This window comes from Salvelinus fontinalis, chromosome 27, assembly GCF_029448725.1.
Source record: "Salvelinus fontinalis isolate EN_2023a chromosome 27, ASM2944872v1, whole genome shotgun sequence".
NCBI classification, from domain to species: domain Eukaryota; kingdom Metazoa; phylum Chordata; class Actinopteri; order Salmoniformes; family Salmonidae; genus Salvelinus; species Salvelinus fontinalis.
The window spans coordinates 27,206,817-27,230,492 of record NC_074691.1 but is presented as its reverse complement, the minus strand read 5'-3'; the positions used below and the strand labels follow the sequence as shown (position 1 = coordinate 27,230,492).

Genomic DNA, 23,676 nt, shown 5'->3' with positions numbered 1-23,676 from the left:
GAAGACGTGGATTTCGATTAAGGCAGCCCCCCGCACCTCTGATTCAGAGGGGTTGGGTTAAATGCGGAACACACATTTCAGTTGAAGGCATTCAGTTGTACAACTGACTAGGTATCCCCCTTTCCCTATCAGATGTAGCCTGTTCCACCATTTGCAGAATGCATTCAGGTATTTTAATATAGCGGGGAAAAGGGAATTCGTACACACTCTGGACACGGTAGACACATTCAAATGTAGGTGTAGATGCATGACATATTCAGAATTCCATGATCAGAATACAACAGCTGCATGAACTGTCATTTAAATTGTTTGTTTCACATGTAAGAAAACTCCACGTGAAAATCTCACTTTCACATGTAGATTGAAATTGTGTTATTCTCCTCACATGTGAAAAGGTGGTGTTAACATGTTGCAGTAGCAATTTACACATCTGAAATTGTTAATTCTGTAATGCCATTCTGTAAAAAGTTAACTTAGCCTACAATTCAAGTGCGTTCGAAATAAGTATTTGTTATTTCTGAGCCATCCATTTGGAGTGTTACCGTTGCAGGCTCACGCCTTTCTGAGCCATCCATTTGGAGTGTTACCGTTGCAGGCTCACGCCTTTCTGAGCCATCCATTTGGAGTGTTACCGTTGCAGGCTCACGCCTTTCTGAGCCATCCATTTGGAGTGTTACCGTTGCAGGCTCACGCCTTTCTGAGCCATCCATTTGGAGTGTTACCGTTGCAGGCTCACGCCTTTCTGAGCCATCCATTTGGAGTGTTACCGTTGCAGGCTCACGCCTTTCTGAGCCATCCATTTGGAGTGTTACCATTGCAGGCTCACGCCTTTCTGAGCCATCCATTTGGAGTGTTACCGTTGCAGGCTCACGCCTTTCTTCTTCATATGTTGGTCAGTGACCGTTGGAAGAAGCCCAGTGAAAAGAACAGAGAAGCTAGAGCTCCGTGTCTCCGTATTTACCCTGTTAAACATGTTATTATTAATGATGTCAAAGTTAACCTCAAGTTCACTTTTTGGAGAGAAAAAAATAAATAAAAAAAAGACATCTATACAGCTAAAAACAACAATGCGATGTCAAAACAAGGTGACTTTGAGGTTAAAGAAAATGTGTTTATCAATTTACCAGATTTTTCTAACTGTTACTTTGGACAACATCAAATTACAGCTCAATTTGAGCAAATTATGAATTTATAATGAATTGTGATTAATCAAAGCAAATCATGCGATTAACTCGATTGAAATGTTTTATCCTTTGACAGCCCTAGTTGACCTTAAAATGTTAAAATGCACATGTGAAAGTGTAGCGGACATGAGTCGGTCATGTTTGCTCATGGTCACGTGATGAGGTAGCCCCACCTGCGACTACAAAATGTGTATTTTCACTCTTGTTCGTATGGTCAAGACGTTGCCTACTCCCATTGGAGATTCTGGTTCTAATCCTGACAGTTACAAAAGCATACGTGAAACATTGGGAAATCAGATGTGTATGAGTAATGTGATTTTTTTTTTGAATTTTTCACATGATTTGTTCACGTGAAAAGTATGTGTGAAACATCACACGTGTCCAAAAGTGTCTGACTATATAAGAATCATAAAACACGGGACGAGATGTTAAAACTGTCCATTGTGCCAATAGATGGTATGCACTCACATGAGATTTGCCGTGATATTGACAGAGTGGCATGGGAGGTTTATTTCTTAGACTGGGTTAAGATGTCAATTTTGGGACACATCCTCAGTAGTGTGCCTTCGAATCAGTGGGTGTTTCGGCCTTTAATCACTAAACACCCTCATCAAAGGTGGCCAGCTAAAGGGTGATCAAGCCTTAGCTTGTGTCCCATGCCCAATTAAGATTTCCCACGGGACTATGCAAGGCAGGGGTGTCCTCTTCCCTGAGCCAGCCCTACAGCTGACCGCATACCTCATATGCCCTCCTCAAGTTGGAGGGATCTGAATTGGGTTCTCAGGTGGGGGGGGGGTCATGAAATTATAGCCCAGCAAGGGTCCTTCCGTTTGATCCAGATCCACTGGCTGCCTCTTTCAGCTGCTTGAGAAACTGCTCTGACGGTCTGCCGCAGAGCCTGTCCATGGATTCCAAGTTCTTTCAGCAACCTGATGGTGGAAGAAGCCACGAATCCTCTGCATCCCACTTCAACTGGCCAGACTTTTGCATTCCAGCCACGCTGAGTTGCATCTGCTGCCAACTCTGTGTAACGCAGTTTCTTACGCTCGTAGGCCTCTTCAACAGAGTTTTCCCACGGGACTGTGAGCTCTATGATGTACACAGCCTTTCGTGAAGGGGACCAGAGTACCATGTCTGGCCTAAGGTTGGTAGAGGCAATCTCAGGTGGAAAAATGAGTTGCTGGCCAATATCGACAAGCATCTTCCAGTCCCGGGCCATGCCTAGGTGTCCAGTTTCTGGCTTTGTAGGAGGATGCTTGGGCCTTTTCTGTCCCTCCCGGATGAATGTTGTTGTTTTGACGGGATTGCTTGTTTTTGGAGGTAATGAATTGGTTGCACTCCTCTTGGTCTCAAGTGCTGCAGCCAGGCTCTTGAGGACCTGATTGTGCCTCCAGGTGTAGCGGCCTTGTGAGAGGCTGGTCTTGCAACCTGTCATTATATGCCTGAGAGTCGCTGGAGCTGGGCAGAGGGGGCAGGTCGGGTCCTCGCCATACCATTGATGTAGGTTTTTTGGTGATGGAAGCACATCATAAACAGCTCTTATGATGAAGCTGATGTTGCTTGCCTCCATTTGCCAAAGCTCACTCCAGTTGATCTTTCTCCTCTCCAGGCCTTCCCACCGCGTCCATTGCCCTTGTTTAGCAAGAGAGACAGCCTTTGCACTTCTTGCAGTCTCCTCCTGTCTGCGCACCTCCTCGACCACCAGCTTCCTGCGTTCAGATGTTGTTGCCTTATGGAACGTTGGTTTGCTTGCTGCCAGGCCAAAGCCTCCTCTTCCATGCTGGATATTCCCCACAATGTCTTGGTGTCTCAGGGCTGATATTGCTTGCTGCACAGCCTTGGATGATGTCCATTTCCGTCCAGTTTGTAGGGGAGGTGCAGCCTTGCTGATGGTCTGGTCTTTGGAGTCCTTCAATGTCATCTGAAGTCTTACATAAAGTCTATATATAAATATATAGACTACAGTTCAAACTACAGTTCAAATGTTTGGTGTCACTCAGAAATGTCCTTGTTTTTGAAAGAAAAGCACATTTTTTGTCCATTTAAAATAACATCAAATTGATTAGAACTACAGTGTAGACATTGTTAATGTTGTAAATGACTATTGTAGCTGGAAATGGCAGATTTTTAATGGAATATCTACATAGGTGTTCAGTATCTGGAGCGTCAGCATTTGTGGGTTCGATTACAGGCTCAAAATGGCCAGAAACAGTCTATTCTTATTCTGAGAAATTAAGGCTATTCCATGCGAGAAATTGCCAAGAAACTGAAGATCTCGTACAACGCTGTGTACTACTCCCTTCAAAAAACAGCGTAAACTGTCTCTAACCAGAATAGAAAGAGGAGTGGGAGGCCCTGGTGCACAACTGAGCAAGAGGACAAGTACATTATAGTTTTTAGTTTGAGAAACAGACGCCTCACAAGTCCTCAACTGGCAGCTTCATTAAATAGTACCCGCAAAACAGTGAAGAGGCGACTCCGGGATGCTGGCCTTCTAGGCAGAGTTCCCCTGTCCAGTGTGTGTGTTCTTTCGCCCATCCTAATCTTTTCTTTTTATTGGCCAGTCTGAGATATTTTCTTTGCAACTCTGCCTAGAAGGCCAGCATCCCGGAGTCGCCTCTTCCCTGTTGACATTGAGACTGGTGTTTTGCGGGTACTATTTCATGAAGCTGCCAGTTGAGGACTTGTGAGGCTTCTGTCATTTACAACATTAACAATCTCTACACTGTATTTCTGATCAATTTGATGTTGTTTAAATGGACAAAAAAATATATTTTCTTTCAAAAAAAAGTACATTTCTAAGTGACCCCAAACTTTTGAACAGTAGTGGGAAAAGAATTCACGTGGTGTTGATCATCGATAATGCAAATGTCTTATTGGTTAGGTAGCCATTCAATTGATCTCTCAATGGATTCATTACTTGCCTGATATTTATTGATTGATTGATCAATAGATTGTCCTCTTCTCTTCCCCTGTTCCTCTCTGTCTCCAGTCCTGGATGACCCTGTAGTGACGGTGCACCAGAGTGTAGGAGAGGCCAAAGAGCAGTTCTACTATGAGAGGACGGTGTTCCTGCGCTGCATGGCTAACTCCAACCCCCCTGTCCGCTACAGCTGGCACCGCGGACGAGATGTCCTCTCACAGGGCTCTGACAAGGGAGTGGAGATCTACGAACCATTCTTCACACAGGTAAGAATGAGACAATATACTATAGACCTAATGTCTATAGGTAAGTCTATAAGGCGGGTATATGGAGACATCTCAGTACTCTACACTCTGGGTGGGTATAGGTAAGTCTATAGGGTGGAGTATGTAGAGACATCGCAGTACTTTACACTCTGGATGGGTATAGGTAAGTCTATAGGGCGGAGTATGTAGAGACATCTCAGTACTTTACACTCTGGATGGGTATAGGTAAGTCTATAGGGTGGAGTATGTAGAGACATCTCAGTACTTTACACTCTGGATGGGTATAGGTAAGTCTATAGGGTGGAGTATGTAGAGACATCTCAGTACTTTACACTCTGGATGGGTATAGGTAAGTCTATAGGGTGGAGTATGTAGAGACATCTCAGTACTTTACACTCTGGATGGGTATAGGTAAGTCTATAAGGCGGGTATATGGAGACATCTCAGTACTTTACACTCTGGGTGGGTATAGGTAAGTCTATAGGGCGGAGTATGTAGAGACATCTAAGTACTTTACACTCTGGGTGGGTATAGGTAAGTCTATAGGGTGGAGTATGTAGAGACATCTCAGTACTTTACACTCTGGGTGGGTATAGTAAGTCTATAGGGCGGAGTATGTAGAGACATCTCAGTACTTTACACTCTGGGTGGGTATAGGTAAGTCTATAGGGTGGAGTATGTAGAGACATCTCAGTACTTTACACTCTGGGTGGGAATAGGTAAGTCTATAGGGTGGAGTATGTAGAGACATCTCAGTACTTTACACTCTGGGTGGGTATAGGTAAGTCTATAGGGCGGAGTATGTAGAGACATCTCAGTACTTTACACTCTGGGTGGGAATAGGTAAGTCTATAAGGCGGGTATATGGAGACATCTCAGTACTTTACACTCTGGATGGGTATAGGTAAGTCTATAGGGCGGAGTATGTAGAGACATCTCAGTACTTTACACTCTGGATGGGTATAGGTAAGTCTATAGGGCGGAGTATGTAGAGACATCTCAGTACTTTACACTCTGGATGGGTATAGGTAAGTCTATAGGGCGGAGTATGTAGAGACATCTCAGTACTTTACACTCTGGATGGGTATAGGTAAGTCTATAGGGCGGAGTATGTAGAGACATCTCAGTACTTTACACTCTGGGTGGGAATAGGTAAGTCTATAGGGTGGAGTATGTAGAGACATCTCAGTACTTTACACTCTGGATGGGTATAGGTAAGTCTATAGGGTGGAGTATGTAGAGACATCTCAGTACTTTACACTCTGGATGGGTATAGGTAAGTCTGTAGGGCGGAGTATGTAGAGACATCTCAGTACTTTACACTCTGTGTGGGGAGATATGTATTTAAATAATGAGGGTGTGCCCAGAGACTGCTAGTCGAAAGAGAGAGGGGAAAATGGGAGTCGGAATGAGAATGAAGGAAAGAAAGAGAGAAAGAAAGAAAGAAGTAGGAGAGAGAGCAAGACACAGAGTGGGCTATTAAAGATCATACAAGCAAGAGAGCCGGAGGTAGCTGGCTGCCCTTCTGAGCCCCCTGTTCCCTCATCTTCCTCTCCTCTCCCAGCCTACCTCTTTTTTCCCCTCCTCTTTTGTCCTTCTCTCTTATTCCCTTCTCTCTCTCTCTCCCCTCCTCTCCTCTTCTCTTTCTTCTTTTCTCTCCTCCCCCAGCCCATGTCTTATTTTTCCTCCTGCTCTGTCCTGATCCCTCCTCCTCTCTTGTCTTCCCTCTCTTCCCTCCTCTTCCCTTCAGTCCATCTCTTCTCCAATTCCTTCCTCTCATCCTCCTTTCCCAAGCCCACTTTCCTTTCGTCTCTCTTCTCCTCTCCCAGTCCACCTCTTATTTTCCCTCCTCCTCTCTCCTCTTCTCTATCTTCCCTCAGCCCACCAAGCGTTTGGATAGAGCAGGGGTGGCATTTCAAAACCATCATGGGAATATGCCCTTGGTAATTAGCCAAGAAGTGACCCGCTTTCATTGAGGGCTTCCTCCTCCTCCTCTCTCTTCCCTCCTCCTCTCCCTCCTCTTCTTCCCTGGCATGCATTATTCCCTGTGGTAGGCAGAAGAATAACTGGAAGATCAGGAGATATGTTTGAAGCCACCACATTTGTTTTCCCATTGCTAAATGCTAGATTACCGTTTCTCTCTGGCGGAGGTTAGGAGGAGAGGAGAGAGGGATGGTGTTATCAAATAAAATGTTATTCGTCACATGCTTCGTTATCAACAGGTCTAGACTAACAGTGAAATGCTTACGGGCCCTTCCCAACAATGCAGATAGATAGAAAATAGAGAAATAATAGAAAAGTAAAACACATAACAATAAAACTATGAATAAATACACAATGAGTAACGATAACTTGGCTATATACACAGGGTACCAGTACTAAGTCGATGTGCAGGGGTTCGACGTAATTGAGTTATATATGTACATATAACTAGGAAGAAAGTGACAGATAATAAACAGTAGCAGCAGCGTATGTGATGAGTACAAAAAGTTGACTCGTCACATACACTTTGTGTAGTCCACGATCAGCTCCTGCCAGTTCTCAGACCTCCTCCTTATAGGCTGTCTGATCGTCATTGGTGATGATGCCTACCGTCATGTCGTTGGTAAACTTAATGATGGTGTTGGAGTTGTGCACGGCCACACAGATGTGGGTGAACGTGGAGTACAGGAGGGGACTTAGCTCTCACTCCTGAGGGGCCCCCATGTTGACGGTCGTGTTGACGGTCAGTGTGGTGGATGTGTTGTTGCCTAGGTTCTGACAGCTGATGCTTAAAGTTAGAGAGGGAGATATAAGTCTCCAGCTTCAGTGATTTTTGCAATTCGTTCCAGTCATTTGCAGCAGAGAACTGGAAGGAAAGGTGGCCAAAGGAAGTGTTGGCTTTGGGGATGACCGGTGAAATATACCTGCTGAAGCGCGCGCTATGGGTGGGTGTTGCTATGGTGACAATTGAGCTGAGATAACGCTGGGCTTTACATAGCAAAGTCTTATAGATGACCTGGAGCCAGTGGGTTTGGCGACGAATGTGTAGCAAGGGCCAGCCAACGAGAACATACAGGTCGCAGTGGTGGGTAGTATATGGGGCTTTGGTGACTAAACCGATGGCACTGTGATAGACTACATCCAGTTTGCTGAGTAGAGTGTTGGAGGCTATTTTGTAAATGACATTGCCGAAGTCAAGGATCGGTAGGATAGTCAGTTTTACGAGGGTACGTTTGGCAGCATGAGTGAAGGAGGCTTTGTGTCACGTTCCTGACCTGTTGTCTGTTGTTTTGTATGTGTTTAGTTGGTCAGGACGTGAGCTGGGTGGGAATTCTATGTTGTGTGTCTAGTTTGTCTGTTTCTATGTCAGCCTAGTGTGGGTTCTCAATCAGAGGCAGATGGTAATCGTTGTCTCTGATTGAGAATCATATATAGGAGGCTTGTTTTGTGTTGGGATTTTGTGGGTGTTTGTTACCTGTCTCTGTGTTTGTGTTCTGCACCAGATAGGTCTGTATCGGTTTTGCACATTTGTTATTTTGTATGTTGTTTGTAGTGTTTCACTTGTTCTTGAATTAAACATGTTTAACACTAGCCGCGCTGCACTTTGGTCCTCTCCTTCACCCCTTAGAGAAAACCTTTACAGAAACACCCACCAAACCCGGACCAAGCAGCGTGGCAACGGGCAGCAGCAACAGCAGCAGCGGTACAAGGAGGAATGGTCATGGGAGGAAATCATAAACGGAAAAGGACCCTGGGCAAAGGTGGGAGAGAATCGCCACTCTTGGGAGGAGAAGGAGGCAGCCACAGCCCAGGAGCGCTGGATTGAGGAGGCAGCACGTAAGAGAGGCTGGAAGCCCGAGAGGCTCACCCAAAGATTTCTTGGGGGGGGGGGGGGGGGGCTAAAGGGGCGTTTGGCGAAGCCGGGTTGGATACCTGAGCCAACTCCCCGGGCTTACCGTGGAGTGAGAGGGCGTCGTACTGGTCAGACACCGTGTTATGCGGTAAAGCGCACGGTGTCCCCAGTACGCGTGCTTAGCCCAGTGCGGGCTATTCCACCTTGCCGCACTGGGAGGGCTAGGTTGGGCATCGAGCGGGATGTCATGAAGCCGGCCCAACGTATCTGGCCTCCAGTACGTCTCCTCGGGCCGGCGTACATGGCATCAGCCTTACAGGTGGTGTCCCCGGTTCGCCTGCATAGCCCAGTGCGGGTTGTTCCACCTCGCCGCACTGGCAGGGCTACGGGGACCATTCAACCTGGTAAGGTTGGAGAGGCTCGGTGCTCAAGAGCGCGTGTCCTCCTTCACGGTCCGGAATATCCGGCGCCACCTTCCCGCCCCAGCCCAGTACCACCAGTGCCTACACCACGCACCAGGCTTCCAGTGCATCTCCAGAGCCCTGTTCCTCCTCCCCGCACTCGCCCTGAGGTGCGTGCCCTCAGCCCGGTACCTCCAGTTCCGGCACCACGCATCAGGCCTATAGTGCGTCTCAGCCGGCCAGAGTCTGCCATCTGCCCAGCGGTGCCTGAACTGCCCGTCTGCCCAGCGGCGCCTGAACTGCCCGTCTGCCCAACGCCGTCTGAACTGCCCGTCTGCCCAGCGCCGTCTGAGCCGTCCGTCTGCCCAGCGCCATCTGAGCCATCCGTCTGCCCAGCGCCGTCTGATCCATCCGTCTGCCCAGCGCCGTCTGAGCCATCCGTCTGCCCAGCGCCGTCTGATCCATCCGTCTGCCCAGCGCCGTCTGAGCCATCCGTCTGCCCAGCGCCGTCTGAGCCATCCGTCTGCCCAGCGCCGTCTGAGCCATCCGTCTGCCCAGCGCCGTCTGAGCCATCCGTCTGCCCAGCGCCGTCTGTGCCATCCGTCTGCCCAGCGCCGTCTGAGTCATCCGTCTGCCACGAGCCATTAGAGCCGCCCGTCTGCCACGAGCCATTAGAGCCGTCCGTCAGTCAGGAGCCGCTAGAGCCGTCCGTCAGTCAGGAGCCGCCAGAGTCGCCAGCCAGTCAGGAGCTGCCAGAGTCGCCAGCCAGTCAGGAGCTGCCAAAGTCGCCAGCCAGTCAGGAGCTGCCAGAGTCGCCAGCCAGTCAGGAGCTGCCAGAGTCGCCAGCCAGTCAGGAGCTGCCAGAGTCGCCAGCCAGTCAGGAGCTGCCAGAGTCGCCAGCCAGTCAGGAGCTGCCAGAGTCGCCAGCCAGTCAGGAGCTGCCAGAGTCGCCAGCCAGTCAGGAGCTGCCAGAGTCGCCAGCCAGTCAGGAGCTGCCAGAGTCGCCAGCCAGTCAGGAGCTGCCAGAGTCGCCAGCCAGTCAGGAGCTGCCAGAGTCGCCAGCCAGTCAGGAGCTGCCAGAGTCGCCAGCCAGTCAGGAGCTGCCAGAGTCGCCAGCCAGTCAGGAGCTGCCAGAGTCGCCAGCCAGTCAGGAGCTGCCAGAGTCGCCAGCCAGTCAGGAGCTGCCAGAGTCGCCAGCCAGTCAGGAGCTGCCAGAGTCGCCAGCCAGTCAGGAGCTGCCAGAGTCGCCAGCCAGTCAGGAGCTGCCAGAGACGCCAGCCAGTCAGGAGCTGCCAGAGACGCCAGCCAGTCAGGAGCTGCCAGAGACGCCAGCCAGTCAGGAGCTGCCAGAGACGCCCTACAGTCATGAGACGCCCTATAGTCATGAGCTGCCCACCTGTCATGAGCTGCCCTCCAGTCATGAGCTGCCCTCCAGTCATGAGCTGCCCTCCAGTCATGAGCTGCCCTCCAGTCATGAGCTGCCCTCCAGTCATGAGCTGCCCTCCAGTCATGAGCTGCCACTCAGTCCGGAGCTGCCACTCAGTCCGGAGCTGCCACTCAGTCCGGAGCTGCCACTCAGTCCGGAGCTGCCACTCAGTCCGGAGCTGCCACTCGTCCAGAGTTGTCCCTCTGTCCTAAGCTACCTCTCTGTCCTTAGCTACGTCTCTGTCCTTAGCTACCTCTCTGTCCTTAGCTACCTCTTTGTCCTGAACTACCTCTTTGTCCTGAACTACCTCTCTGTCCTGAGTTGTCTCCTCTATTGTAGGGGGGCGTTGGTGAAGGTTCCTGGACCATGGTCGGGGACGAGGGTCGCCACTCAAGGGACGCTAAGGAGGTGGACAAAGACAGTGGTGGAGTGGTGTCCTCGTCCACCGCCGGAGCCGCCAAGGCGGACAGATGCCCACCCAGACCCTCCCCTTGAGTTTTAGGGGTGCGCCAGGAGTTCGCACCTTGAGGGGGGTGTTCTGTCACGTTCCTGACCTGTTGTCTGTTGTTTTGTATGTGTTTAGTTGGTCAGGACGTGAGCTGGGTGGGAATTCTATGTTATGTGTCTAGTTTGTCTGTTTCTATGTCAGCCTAGTGTGGGTTCTCAATCAGAGGCAGATGGTAATCGTTGTCTCTGATTGAGAATCATATATAGGAGGCTTGTTTTGTGTTGGGATTTTGTGGGTGTTTGTTACTTGTCTCTGTGTTTGTGTTCTGCACCAGATAGGTCTGTATCGGTTTTGCACATTTGTTATTTTGTATGTTGTTTGTAGTGTTTCACTTGTTCTTGAATTAAACATGTTTAACACTAGCCGCGCTGCACTTTGGTCCTCTCCTTCACCCCTGGAAGAAAACCTTTACACTTTGTTGAGAAATAGGAAGCCGATTCTAGATTTAATTTTGGTTTGTAGCATTTAAAAGCAGTTGGAGGCCACAGAAGGAGTGTTGTATGGCATTGAAGCTCGTTTGGAGGTTTGTTAACCTTTTACGGGGGCAGCCCGACACCGGTACACTTATGACAACATCCAGCTCAAAGTGCAGGGCGCGAAATTCAAAATCTATTTTTTTTTTAATATTTAACTTTCACACATTAACAAGTCCAAGACACCAGATGAAAGGTGCACATCTTGTGAATCAAGCCAACATGTCCGATTTTTTTAAATGTTTTACAGGGAAGACAAAATATGTAAATCTATTAGCTAACCACGTTAGCAAAAGACACAACTTTTCTAACTCCATCAGTTTCTTACTCCATCAGGTGCTATCACAAATTCGACCAAATAAAGATATAAATAGCCACTAACCAAGAAACAAATTCATCAGATGACAGTCTGATAACATATTTATTGTATAGCATATGTTTTGTTCGAAAAATTTGCATATTTCATGTATAAACCATAGTTTACATTTCAGCTACAATCCGAAATTGCACCGAAAGCAGCCATAATATTTACAGACACCAACGTCAAATAGCTAATTACTCATCATAAAACATTTCTGAAAAATACATAGTCTGCAGCAATTGAAAGACAGGCATCTTGTGATTCCAAACAATATTTCCGATTTATTAAATGTTTTACAGCGAAAACAAAATGTATCGCTATATTAGCGTAGCTACAATAGACAGACACAATTGGGCGCCCACGGCCAGTTCACATGCACGACAGATATATGAAATAACATCATAAAATGGGTCTTACTTTTGCTGATCTTTCATCAGAATGTTGAAGAAGGTGTCCTCTGTCCAGATGAGTCGTTGTTTCGATTCAGAATGGCAAATTTACCTCTTCAATTAGCATTGGCACTAGCCAAGTGGCATAAATTTCTCCAACGTAAACACAGTCAGAGGACGGAACACGGCAAAACTCCCGAATAAAGTTTCAATAATCTGATTAAACTATATTGAAAAAACATACATTACGATGATATGGTCACATGTATCAAAAAAAAATCGAGCCGGAGACGTTAGCCATTCGTTACCAAGGCAAAACAGAAGTCAATCCCACTTCCTTCAGAGTACCGGAAGTGGACGGTCACGTCAAAGAAATAGGTTTTTTTCCACCACAGAACAAGATGAGCACAAAAATTTCTTCTCTGACATCCTCTTTACACCAATAGGAAGGCGTATAGAGTGTCAGCAGACTCCTAAGTGTCAAGACCATGTATAGGCATCAAGTTGAAAAGAGCATCTATTTCTGACATTTCACTTCCTGGTCAGGAAAAGTGCTGCAGAAGGACTTCTGTTTCACTCAGAGAAATAATTCCAACTCTTTTAGAAACTAGAAAGTGTTTTCTATCCAAAAAAAATAATAACATTCATATTGTACGAGCAAGATTTGAGTAGGAGGCCGTTTGAAATGGGCACGATTTCACTGGCTACTCAACACTTTGCCTTGCAGCCATAAGAAGTTTTAACACAGTGTCCAAAGAAGGGCTGGATGTATACAGAATGGTGTCATCTGCGTAGAGGTGGATCAGAGAATCACCAGCAGCAAGAGCGACATCATTGATATATACAGAGAAAAGAATCGGCCCGAGAATTGAACCCTGTGGCACCCCCATAGAGACTGCCAGAGGTCCGGACAAGAGGCCCTCCGATTTGATACACTGAACTCTATCTGAGAAGTAGTTGGTGAACCAGACGAAGCAGTCATTTGAGAAACCAAGGCTATTGAATCTGCTGATAAGAATGCGATGATTGACAGAGTCGAAAGCCTTGGCCAGGTCGATGAAGATGGCTGCACATTACTGTCTTTTATTTATGGCGGTTATGATATCGTTTAGGACCATGAGCATGGCTGAGGTGCACCCATGACCAGCTCGGAAACCAGATTTCATAGTGGAGAAGGTATGGTGGGATTCGAAATGGTCGGTGATCTGTTTGTTAACTTGGCTTTCGAAGATTTTAGAAAGGCAGAGCAGGATGGATATAGATCTATAACAGTTTGCGTCTAGAGTGTCTCCTCCTTTGAAGAGGGGTATGACCGCGGCAGCTTTCCAATCTTTAGGGATCTCAGACGAAAGAGAGGTTGAACAGGCTAGTAATAGGGGTTGCAACAATTTTAGAAAGAGAGGGTCCAGATTGTCTAGAATGAAGTTATGGTCAGATTTGCCAAGTGGAGGGCGAGGGAGAGCTTTGTATGCATTTCTGCGTGTGGAGTAAAGGTGATCAATTATTTTTTTTTGCCTTTAGTTGCACAGGTGACATGCTGGTAGAATTTCAGTTTCCCTGCACCGCCTCTGGATGAGCATTTTCTTGTTTTCTTATGGCCCTATACAGCTCGTTGAGTGTTTGTGGTGGTAAATAGACAGCTATGGAAAATATAGATGAAAACTCTTTTGGTAATTTTTTTTTTTTTTTTTTACCTTTATTTAACTAGGCAAGTCAGTTAAGAATAAATTCTTATTTTCAATGACGGCCTAGGAACAGTGGGTTAACTGCCTGTTCAGGGGCAGAACGACAGATTTGTACCTTGTCAGCTCGGGGATTTGAACTTGCAACCTTCCGGTTACTAGTCCAACGCTCTAACCACTAGGCTACGCTGCCGCCCCTAAATAGTATGGTCTACAGCTTATTCTAACTCAGGCAAGCAGAACATTGAGACTTCCTTAATATTATAGATTATGAGTGGAGGGAGAGAGCAATGATGTTAGAGGTGGAGAGGAGTGAAGGATGGTGCTGACTTATGTTGAGAGGTCATTTTAGAACAATGCGACCAGGTCTTGTTGACATGGCCGTTGAAAGCTTTACTGGCGTGGACGTGTTGATCACACAGCTGTGTGTCTATGCATCCAGACCAACAATGCATCCAGACTCTTCATCCTTCATTCATCTATCCATATACCCTTATAAGGCCATCCCCAACACCCTTTCATTCCTTCATTAATTCCTTCATCCATTTCTCTGTTTTACAGCCCCTCTATCTTTCTCTATCCTTTCCCATTCTTACCCACCTTTATCCCTCTTGTCATCGTTCCCTCCAATCCGTTACATCTCTCACACAAGCCTTTCACCCATCCCTCTTTCCAAATGTATTTTCTATATCTCCATTCTTTTCTGCCCACATTTTATCGTCTAACCTCTCTCATATCCTTGTCCGTTCCTTCCTCCAACCACCCTCATCCCTCTCTCCCTCCCTTCCTCCTCCACCTTGTCTTCCAAATTGATTTTTATTCCAATGCGTCTCCCACTGTTTTAAACTGGCCTCTGAATCATCCTCCCGCCAGACACATCTTCCACTATCAGCCAAAACCAGAGAGAAAGAGGAGGTAAAGCAACTGCAGCCACAGACTGAGTCCATCCCTCCCTCCCTAATCAAATACAATTAACATCTGAATGCCATGCAGTAGACTGATGATCATTGGGGAGAATGAAAGAGATGAGCGATTAGAGTTTGTGGGGACTGTGATTTTGGTTCGTGAGGACTATGATTACGGCTTGTGAGGACTGATGTGCCAGGCTGACTGAAGTCCTAATCTGACCCCCTGGTGGAGAGGAAGAAGATCAAAGACTCTCATCACATCCCATCACAGGGCTCTAGCTGGGCCTGTCTGGAGTCACTGTCTCTGTCTGTCAGGCTACTGTGTGGTGTTGGTGGAGGAGTCAACAGACACACAGTGAAATTGAACAATCTCGTAGTGAGGCTGTCCGATGTTGAGTGATGTAGCGGTGAAGACCAAGTTGTGTGATCCGTGGTGTCATCTGCACAGTGGTTTCGCAACACATTAAATAAGGGTAAACTGTGATTTGTATTATGACTTGTTTTACAGTAAAGTTCATGAACTATGCTACATTTGGAAACATGCAGATTTGTTCCTGGTTCCGTGATTTTACAGTAAATGTGAATGGCATAGGGTTGCAACATTCCAGAAACTGTCCCAAGGTTTTCCAGGTTTTTGAGAAATCCTGGTTTGTAGGATTATCAGAATCAGAAGGGAGGGAATCATCCAACTTGGAATCATCCAATCGCAATTTCTGAAAAATGTAAAAGCCCTAAATGAACAGTGTTTATTATTCTATTCATTCTATTCACACACATTTTCACACTAGTGTTATTCTGATTATGTATCTGAGCTGCAGGGGGAGACAAAGATCTTGAAGCTGAAGAACCTTCGTCCTCAAGACTATGCCAACTACAGCTGCATCGCTTCCGTTCGGAACGTCTGTGGCATTTCAGACCGAAACATTGTCTTCAAACTCACCAACAAGACAGGTCAGTCTTCAAACTCACCAACAAGACAGAGTTGATGTTTTTAATTTTGCAATTTAAAACACAATAGAACCCCAAATGTGGATTCAATGTATAAAAACATTTGTTGAGGATAACATAAAAAAGTGAAATACTTATTTCCATCCTCTTCAAAAAAATCAAACATGTTACCCATTCACATCTAAAAGCTGAATTCTAGTAAACATCACATGGCCAAAATAATGAAACAACTGTGCAAAGACCAAAACATACCACACTTCAATAGTCCTCCTGATAACATGGTGTCTCTCCTTGGGAATAGCTCGCAGAACTAGCCGGCCAGCATCCTACACTGTCCAAACATAAACAAATATAATATTGTCTAAAACTCACTAACATGATGGGTTAGTCTTCAAAGTCATGAACAAGACATGTTAGTCTTCAAACTCACTAACACGAGGGGGTTAGTCTCCAAACTCACTAACACGAGGGGTTAGTCTTCAAACTCACTAATAAGAGGGGGTTAGTCTTTAAACTCACTAACAAGAGGGGGGTTAGTATCCAAACTCACTAATAAGAGGGGGTTAGTCTCCAAACCCACTAACAAGAGGGGGTTAGTCTCCAAACTCACTAACAAGAGGGGGTTAGTCTCCAAACTCACTAACACGAGGGGGTTAGTCTCCAAACTCACTAATAAGATGGGTTAGTCTCCAAACCCACTAACACGAGGGGGTTAGTCTCCAAACCCACTAACACGAGGGGGTTAGTCTCCAAACTCACTAACACGAGGGGGTTAGTCTCCAAACTCACTAATAAGAGGGGGTTAGTCTCCAAACCCACTAACACGAGGGGGTTAGTCTCCAAACCCACTAACACGAGGGGGTTAGTCTCCAAACTCACTAACACGATGGGTTAGTCTTCAAACTCACTAATAAGAGGGGGTTAGTCTCCAAACCCACTAACAAGAGGGGGTTAGTCTCCAAACTCACTAACACGAGGGGTTAGTCTTCAAACTCACTAACACGAGGGGGTTAGTCTCCAAACCCACTAACAAGAGGGGGTTAGTCTCCAAACTCACTAACACGAGGGGTTAGTCTTCAAACTCACTAACACGAGGGGGTTAGTCTCCAAACTCACTAACAAGAGGGGGTTAGTCTCCAAACCCACTAACAAGAGGGGGTTAGTCTTCAAAATCACTAGCAATGCAGGTTAGTAGCTTAAAACTTAAAGCCGATTTATGGTCAATCTGATATCTGCAGTGGCCATACAGCATTTACCAATGCGGCCTCCGCAGAAGTCAGAGCATTCATACTTCTTGCACTTCGGGGAGCTGTCATACGCATCCAATAATTTGGTCGGCATCACTTATAAGGCACCACTCGTAGTGATTCAGGGCTAATCTCAATAGCCAGCCAGCTAATTACCAGCAATTGGCAAAACAAAAAGACAAGTGCTTGACATAGGAGCACAGCCAAGATTGCATGACGTAAAAAGACAGCACCATTTTCCCACCTGCATCTCTGCTTCAACCCTTAATAAAAAGAAATGTGCTTTATGAGTTTGTCCCGCAACTGGCTCCACTTCTTGTGGCAAGCTTCCGCTTCCATAGATGAGGTAAAGAGGTCAATAGAATTAGACCAAAACAATGGAAATGCCATGGAAACCTTTTGGGGAATGATCTCATGAAGGAAAGATCCGGAATCTCCTCTTTGACCGTCAGCAAAATTAGCCTAAATTTAGGCTATGTGTATTTTACACTATGCTGAGCTAAAAATCAATACTTGTATTGATGTCAACCCCAATACATGTTTGTCATCATCACCAATCAGCTGCATTACAGTTGAAAACGACTTTGACTACCACCACTGATTTATGTATGCTAGCTATGCTACCAGTTTATATGGACAGGAGTTAGCATTTAGCTGTCACTTCTTCTAAATCTGAAAAGGGACAACTTCTAAACGTTATGCAGTGAAAACATCCAAATATATCAAAATCAGACTTTAGTTAGCACATTGTGGGACTGTCACAATACCTTTTTACCACATCTATCCCCATTACCTCCCCAACCTCTTTCCAGGAGTTCAAACTCATTTTCGCATCCCTACATGAGGTATCATCAAGATGTTGATATTTGCAAACTTGTTCTGATAGCCTTTCATCAAGGTTCTCCATGTTTGTTGTGAAGGAAGTTGTCAAATAAGTCAGTTGGTGTTTATACAGGATGTACATCCCCCACCTACCATTAACCAATTATGTCAGTGCAGAGCTATACGGTGCTATGCAGAGCCCTTTGCAATGTAACACAATTTGGGAGGCGCACAGCATTTCAGTAAGGAGCTTGATTTGGCCTCCGAAGGCTCCGCAATTGCATCACATCCTTCGTATGGATCCTCGGCACTGCATTGCCAGATCAAGCATAAATCACGTTTACCAACAAGACAGGTCAGTCTCCAAACTCACCAACAAGACAGATTAGTCTACAAACTCACCAACAAGACAGATTAGTCTCCAAACTCACCAACAAGACAGATTAGTCTACAAACTCACCAACAAGACAGATTAGTCTACAAACTCACCAACAAGACAGATTAGTCTCCAAACTCACCAACAAGACAGGTTAGTCTCCAAACTCACCAACAAGACAGATTAGTCTACAAACTCACCAACAAGACAGATTAGTCTACAAACTCACCAGCAAGACAGATTAGTCTCCAAACTCACCAACAAGACAGGTTAGTCTCCAAACTCACCAACAAGACAGGTTAGTCTTCAACCTCACCAACAAGACAGAGTAGTCTCCAAACTCACCAACAAGACAGATTAGTCTCCAAACTCACCAACAAGACAGGTTAGTCTTCAACCTCACCAACAAGACAGAGTAGTCTCCAAACTCACCAACAAGACAGGTTAGTCTCCAAACTCACCAACAACACATGTTAGTCTTCAACCTCACCAACAAGACAGAGTAGTCTCCAAACTCACCAACAAGACAGGTTAGTCTCCAAACTCACCAACAAGACAGATTAGTCTCCAAACTCACCAACAAGACTGATTAGTCTTCAACCTCACCAACAAGACAGGTTAGTCTTCAACCTCACCAACAAGACAGAGTAGTCTCCAAACTCACCAACAAGACTGATTAGTCTTCAACCTCACCAACAAGACAGAGTAGTCTCCAAACTCACCAACAAGACCGATTAGTCTTCAACCTCACCAACAAGACAGGTTAGTCTCCAAACTCACCAACAAGACAGATTAGTCTCCAAACTCACCAACAAGACAGGTTAGTCTTCAAACTCACCAACAAGACAGATTAGTCTCCAAACTCACCAACAAGACAGATTAGTCTCCAAACTCACCAACAAGACAGGTTAGTCTTCAACCTCACCAACAAGACAGAGTAGTCTCCAAACTCACCAACAAGACAGAATTGTCTTCAAACTCACCAACAAGACAGGTTGGTCTTCGATCTCACCAACAAGAAATGCACCATAAAGTATATAAGAAAACACCAAACCTCTAACCTCTTCCTCTCCAGTGTCTCCGTCCATCAAGCTGCTAGTGGAAGACCCCATCGTGGTGAACCCTGGCCAGACGGTGTCCCTGGTATGTATCACTACGGGTGGGGAGCCCAAACCAACGCTGAGCTGGGTCAGCAGCTCCGACAGCCTGCCTGAGAAAAGTGTGGTAAAGGGTGGAACACTCACCCTGCCGGCCATCACCTCAGACGAGGCTGGTGTATACAGCTGTCTGGCCACTAACAACGTGGGCAACCCGGCCAAGAAGTCTACCACGATAGTGGTCAGAGGTGAGAGAGAGGGAGGGAGGGAGAGGGGATCAGGGCTGGGTGTTGGTGTAGGTCTAACATATAATATAAAGTATAATCCTTAGAACATCACGGTCGGCCATGTCAAGAGGTTCCAACGTCTTGGTGTAATGACATGGACTGTGATGGACTGACAGATGTAAGGTCAGACATTTGAGTCCCACTCAGGCTACTCATGGGCTATATCTGTTGTTTTTCTGGGGGGGGGGGCAACTTTTTATTCAGTTTTGTCATTTTTCTTTTTCAGAGAGGGGGTTACAGGTACAAAACAATCAAATAAATGCATACAAAGATATACCAAACCCATTCCCCCAAAAATAATAACTGTATCTACTGGTTAAATGGGAGAAAGTGTGGCGGATGCCATCTAAGAGCCAACATCTTTTTTTGCGGCAGTGCTGTCAGAAGTAATCTTCTCTGATTGATTGAGATTCAAGGAGCTTTCATCGTTAAGTAACATAATGGATGGAAAGCATTGCATATTTAAATTCATGCAAATCTAAATTAATTTTGTAACTTTTCTTATCAGATTTTCACCATTCAATGACAGGAATGGTTACTACTGTATGTTAGCATAATGTTACAACGATTGACAGATCTCATTGTGGATGTTACCTTAGAATATTGATCCTACAACATACAGCGCCAGCTGGCGACACATAAAGACTATATCCTCATAGCACATACAGGGGCGAAGGCCAAAGAATGGGGATGCATGTGAAACCACTCATTAAAGAGACTTATTAACAGGCCAATTAGAGTCGTTAAGCCAAGGCAGTCTAGCTGAAGGCACTGCAGGCTGTTTGGCTATCAACTGGGATAAGGACTTAGTGTCCAAGGCTCTTCCCCTCGTGGTAATTAACCCATGGAACAGTCAATAATTGTAGACTTGCCTTTGGGAGCAGCCAATGGGATGAAGCCTTAGTTTTCAAGGCTCTTCCCCTCAAGGTAATTGACACATGGAGCAGCCAATAGTTAACTTGTCTTTGGAGGAGCCATCGGAGTTCGTATAGCAGTTTGATTTATACAAAAGGAGTCTCTAATGCTGTGGTGAATTGGTATAATATTGAGTGGAAGACTGTGCTGCCTATTAAATATGAGGTCCCAGAAACTGGGAAGGCAGCAGTGAAGTAGGACAAACCTTAGCACAGTGCATTTGGACATGCTGAATATGACAGCTGGTTAGGAGAGTGGTGGTGTGTGTGCGTGTGCATGTGCATGTGTGTATGTGTGTGCACGCATTTGTCTGTCTGTGTGTGTGCATATGTGTGTGTGCATGTGAACAGATATGACACAATATGTGTGTTAGTTTATGTTTTATGTATTTGTGTGTGTATGTGTGTGTGTGTGTGTGCGTGTGCATGTGTGCATGTTTGTGTGAGGTTGTTGATCACACCCCTAGTCCTTGAGAAGCCCTCTCATGCGGGTGATGCCAAAGGGGCTGTCTGTTTTTCACAGATCTGTCCTCAGCAGATGGTGGCGTTTTTGCCCATGCTGTCCCACCAGCCGGACTGGCTCACCCCCTCCTATAGTGCTTTGTGTGTGTGTGTGTGTGTGTGTGTGTGTGTGTGTGTGTGTGTGTGTGTGTGTGTGTGTGTGTGTGTGTGTGTGTGTGTGTGTGTGTGTGTGTTTAGTTTGCCCCCTGCAACGACTCAGCATGCTGTTGGCTCACCACAGCTCTACTGCCATGACCCTTTAATGCATTAACAGAACGAGACACGCCTCCAAGTGCAGAGCCCAGATCTCAGGAATATGTTTGGCAACAAAAGGACACTTTAGTGACACAATGACCTGGACAATGGATGAGAGCTGTTCTCCAATGGATGAGAGCTGTTCTCGGCCTCTGTCAACACAAGGTCTATTCGTTAGAGAATGTGTTCGCTGCAAGGTACATGTGTGTGTGTGTGTGTGTGTGTGTGTGTGTGTGTGTGTGTGTGTGTGTGTGTGTGTGTGTGTGTGTGTGTGTGTGTGTGTGTGTGTGTGTGTGTGTGTGTGTGTGTGTGTGTGTGTGTGTGTGTGTGTGTGTGTGTGAACGTTGCATCCTTGTGCGTTTCATCCTTGTGCATTTTTAAAGCGGTTTGATTTGCGGGTGTGTGATGTGGGGAAGTGACTGGTGCTGGAGGTATCAAACATTGAGAATCAAACAATGTTCTGATGTTCTGATGTTCTGTCGTCGTCTCGTCGTTTTGTCGTCTCGTTGCTTCGCCTGACAATTCCTCCAGGACTTTCTTCTTTCCAGACGACTCCAAAGGATACATCAGACATTCCAGTCAGTGAACACACACACACACATGCATAGGCACAACCTCCCCCCAAACACACTCACCCAGGCCCTACACACTCTGTAAAGGCTGTTCTGTTTTATTAATAACACTGATATTAATAACACAGAACACCTGCAATGGGTTTCATCGTGGGCCTCCCTCCCGCTGATGTTATGTAGACAGTTTGTTAAGAAAAACAACCCACTCATGACGTGACGTGTAACAAACTGGCTTTTAGCGTGTAAATCAACATGTGAATGACTCTTATCAAATGTGCTCTGGAATAAATTGTTGTCCTGAGACGCATATATTTCCATTTATAAATGACAAATGTAATGGTCCGGATGGACGTGACCTGGCAGACAGACTGCAGAGTTGGGCAGCGGAGTGCATGTGTGTGTCCTGCTGGCCGCTGACTAAACTTGTCAATTAACGCAGAGGTCAACCGCAAAGTCATTCACAGTATCAATGGCACGTCACTCGTCTCCATTCATACATTGGCATGTGTCACTGTCTGTGTGAGTGTGTGTGAGCATTAAAGTGTGGAGGCAGGGTGTGAATGGGTGTGTGATGATAATCAGAAAGGGGTGTGTGGTGAGGGTCCGGGGTTGGACGGTGGGTGTGTGTATGCCGGAGGTCTATTTGGCTGGGGACTGGTACTAATGTCTTTGTCCCCTGTATGTTTTTACCATTTCTAACATCACTGAGAGGAGGTAGGTAGCAGGTAGACTAGAGGAGAGGAGGTAGGTAACAGGTAGACTAGAGGAGAGGAGGTAGGTAGCAGGTAGACTAGAGGAGAGGAGGTAGGTAACAGGTAGACTAGAGGAGAGGAGGTAGGTAGCAGGTAGACTAGAGGAGAGGAGGTAGGTAGCAGGTAGACTAGAGGAGAGGAGGTAGGTAGCAGGTAGACTAGAGGAGAGGAGGTAGGTATCAGGTAGACTAGAGGAGAGGAGGTAGGTAGCGGGTAGACTAGAGGAGAGGAGGTAGGTAGCGAGTAGACTAGAGGAGAGTAGGTAGGTAGTGGGTAGACTAGAGGAGAGGGGGTAGGTAGCAGGTAGGCTACAGGAGAGGAGGTAGGTAGCATGTAGACTAGAGGAGAGGAGGTAGGTAGCAGGTAGACTAGAGGAGAGGAGGTAGGTAGCAGGTAAACTAGAGGAGAGGATGAAGGTAGCAGGTAGACTAGAGCTGAAGAGGTAGGTAGCAGGTAGACTAGAGGAGAGGAGGTAGGTAGCAGGTAGACTAGAGGAGAGGAGGTAGGTAGCAGGTAGACTAGAGGAGAGGAGGTAGGTAGCAGGTAGACTAGAGGAGAGGAGGTAGGTAGCAGGTAGACTAGAGGAGAGGAGTTAGGTAGCAGGTAGACTGGAGGACAGAGGAGAGGTAGAAGGTAGACAATAGGAGAGAGGAAAGGAGAGAGGAGGTATCAGGTAGGCTAGAGGAGTGGAGGCAGGTAGCAGGTAGACTAGATGAGACAGGAGAAGAGAGGAGGCAGCAGGTAGACTAGGCGAGAAAGGAGAGGAGTCAGCAGGTAGACTAGAGGAGAGGAGGTAGGTAGCAGGTAGACTAGAGGAGAGGAGGTAGGTAGAAGGTAGACTAGAGGAGAGGAGGTAGGTATCTGGAGGAGAGGAGGTAGGTAGCAGGTAGACTAGAGGAGAGGAGGTAGGTAGCAGGTAGACTAGAGGAGTGGAGGTAGGTAGGTTAACAGGTAGACTAGATGAGACAGGAGAAGAGAGGAGGCAGCAGGTAGACTAGGCGAGAAAGGAGAGGAGTCAGCAGGTAGACTAGAGGAGAGGAGGTAGGTAGCAGGTAGACTACAGGAGAGGAGGTAGGTAGAAGGTAGACTAGAGGAGAGGAGGTAGGTATGTAGAGGAGAGGAGGTAGGTTCGCAGGTAGACTAGAGGAGAGGAGGTAGGTAGCAGGTAGACTAGAGGAGGTAGGTAGCAGATAGACTAGAGGAGAAGAGGTAGGTAGCAGGTAGACTAGAGGTAGGTAGCAGGTAGACTAGAGGAGAGGAGGTAGGTCGCAGGTAGACTAGAGGTAGGTAGCAGGTAGACTAGAGGAGAGGAGGTAGGTCGCAGGTAGACTAGAGGACAGAGGAGAGGTAGAAGGTAGACTACAGGAGAGAGGAAAGAAGAGAGGAGGTATCAGGTAGACTAGAGGAGTGGAGGTAGGTAGCAGGTAGACTAGAGGAGAGGAGGTAGGTAGCATGTAGACTAGAGGAGAGGAGGTAGGTAGCAGGTAGACTAGAGGAGAGGAGGTAGGTAGCAGGTAGACTAGAGGAGGTAGGTAGCAGGTAGACTAGA

The 23,676-nt window shown here is 46.6% G+C and overlaps 1 protein-coding gene across 4 annotated transcripts in view; it reads left to right on the top strand.

The window, feature by feature from the left end:
• Positions 1 to 23,676, top strand: part of LOC129825376 (MAM domain-containing glycosylphosphatidylinositol anchor protein 2-like) — a 416,697-nt gene that overhangs the window by 195,911 nt on the left and 197,110 nt on the right. For 2 of the 4 annotated variants that reach the window (XM_055885438.1, XM_055885440.1), the window contains exons 4-6: positions 4,177 to 4,373; positions 15,175 to 15,307; positions 18,825 to 19,094. In XM_055885438.1, the coding sequence (XP_055741413.1) occupies positions 4,177 to 4,373; positions 15,175 to 15,307; positions 18,825 to 19,094 (600 nt within the window). Of the gene's footprint in view, positions 1 to 4,176; positions 4,374 to 15,168; positions 15,308 to 18,824; positions 19,095 to 23,676 lie in introns of all 4 variants that reach the window. The other 2 variants (XM_055885439.1, XM_055885437.1) reach the window with 1 other exon arrangement.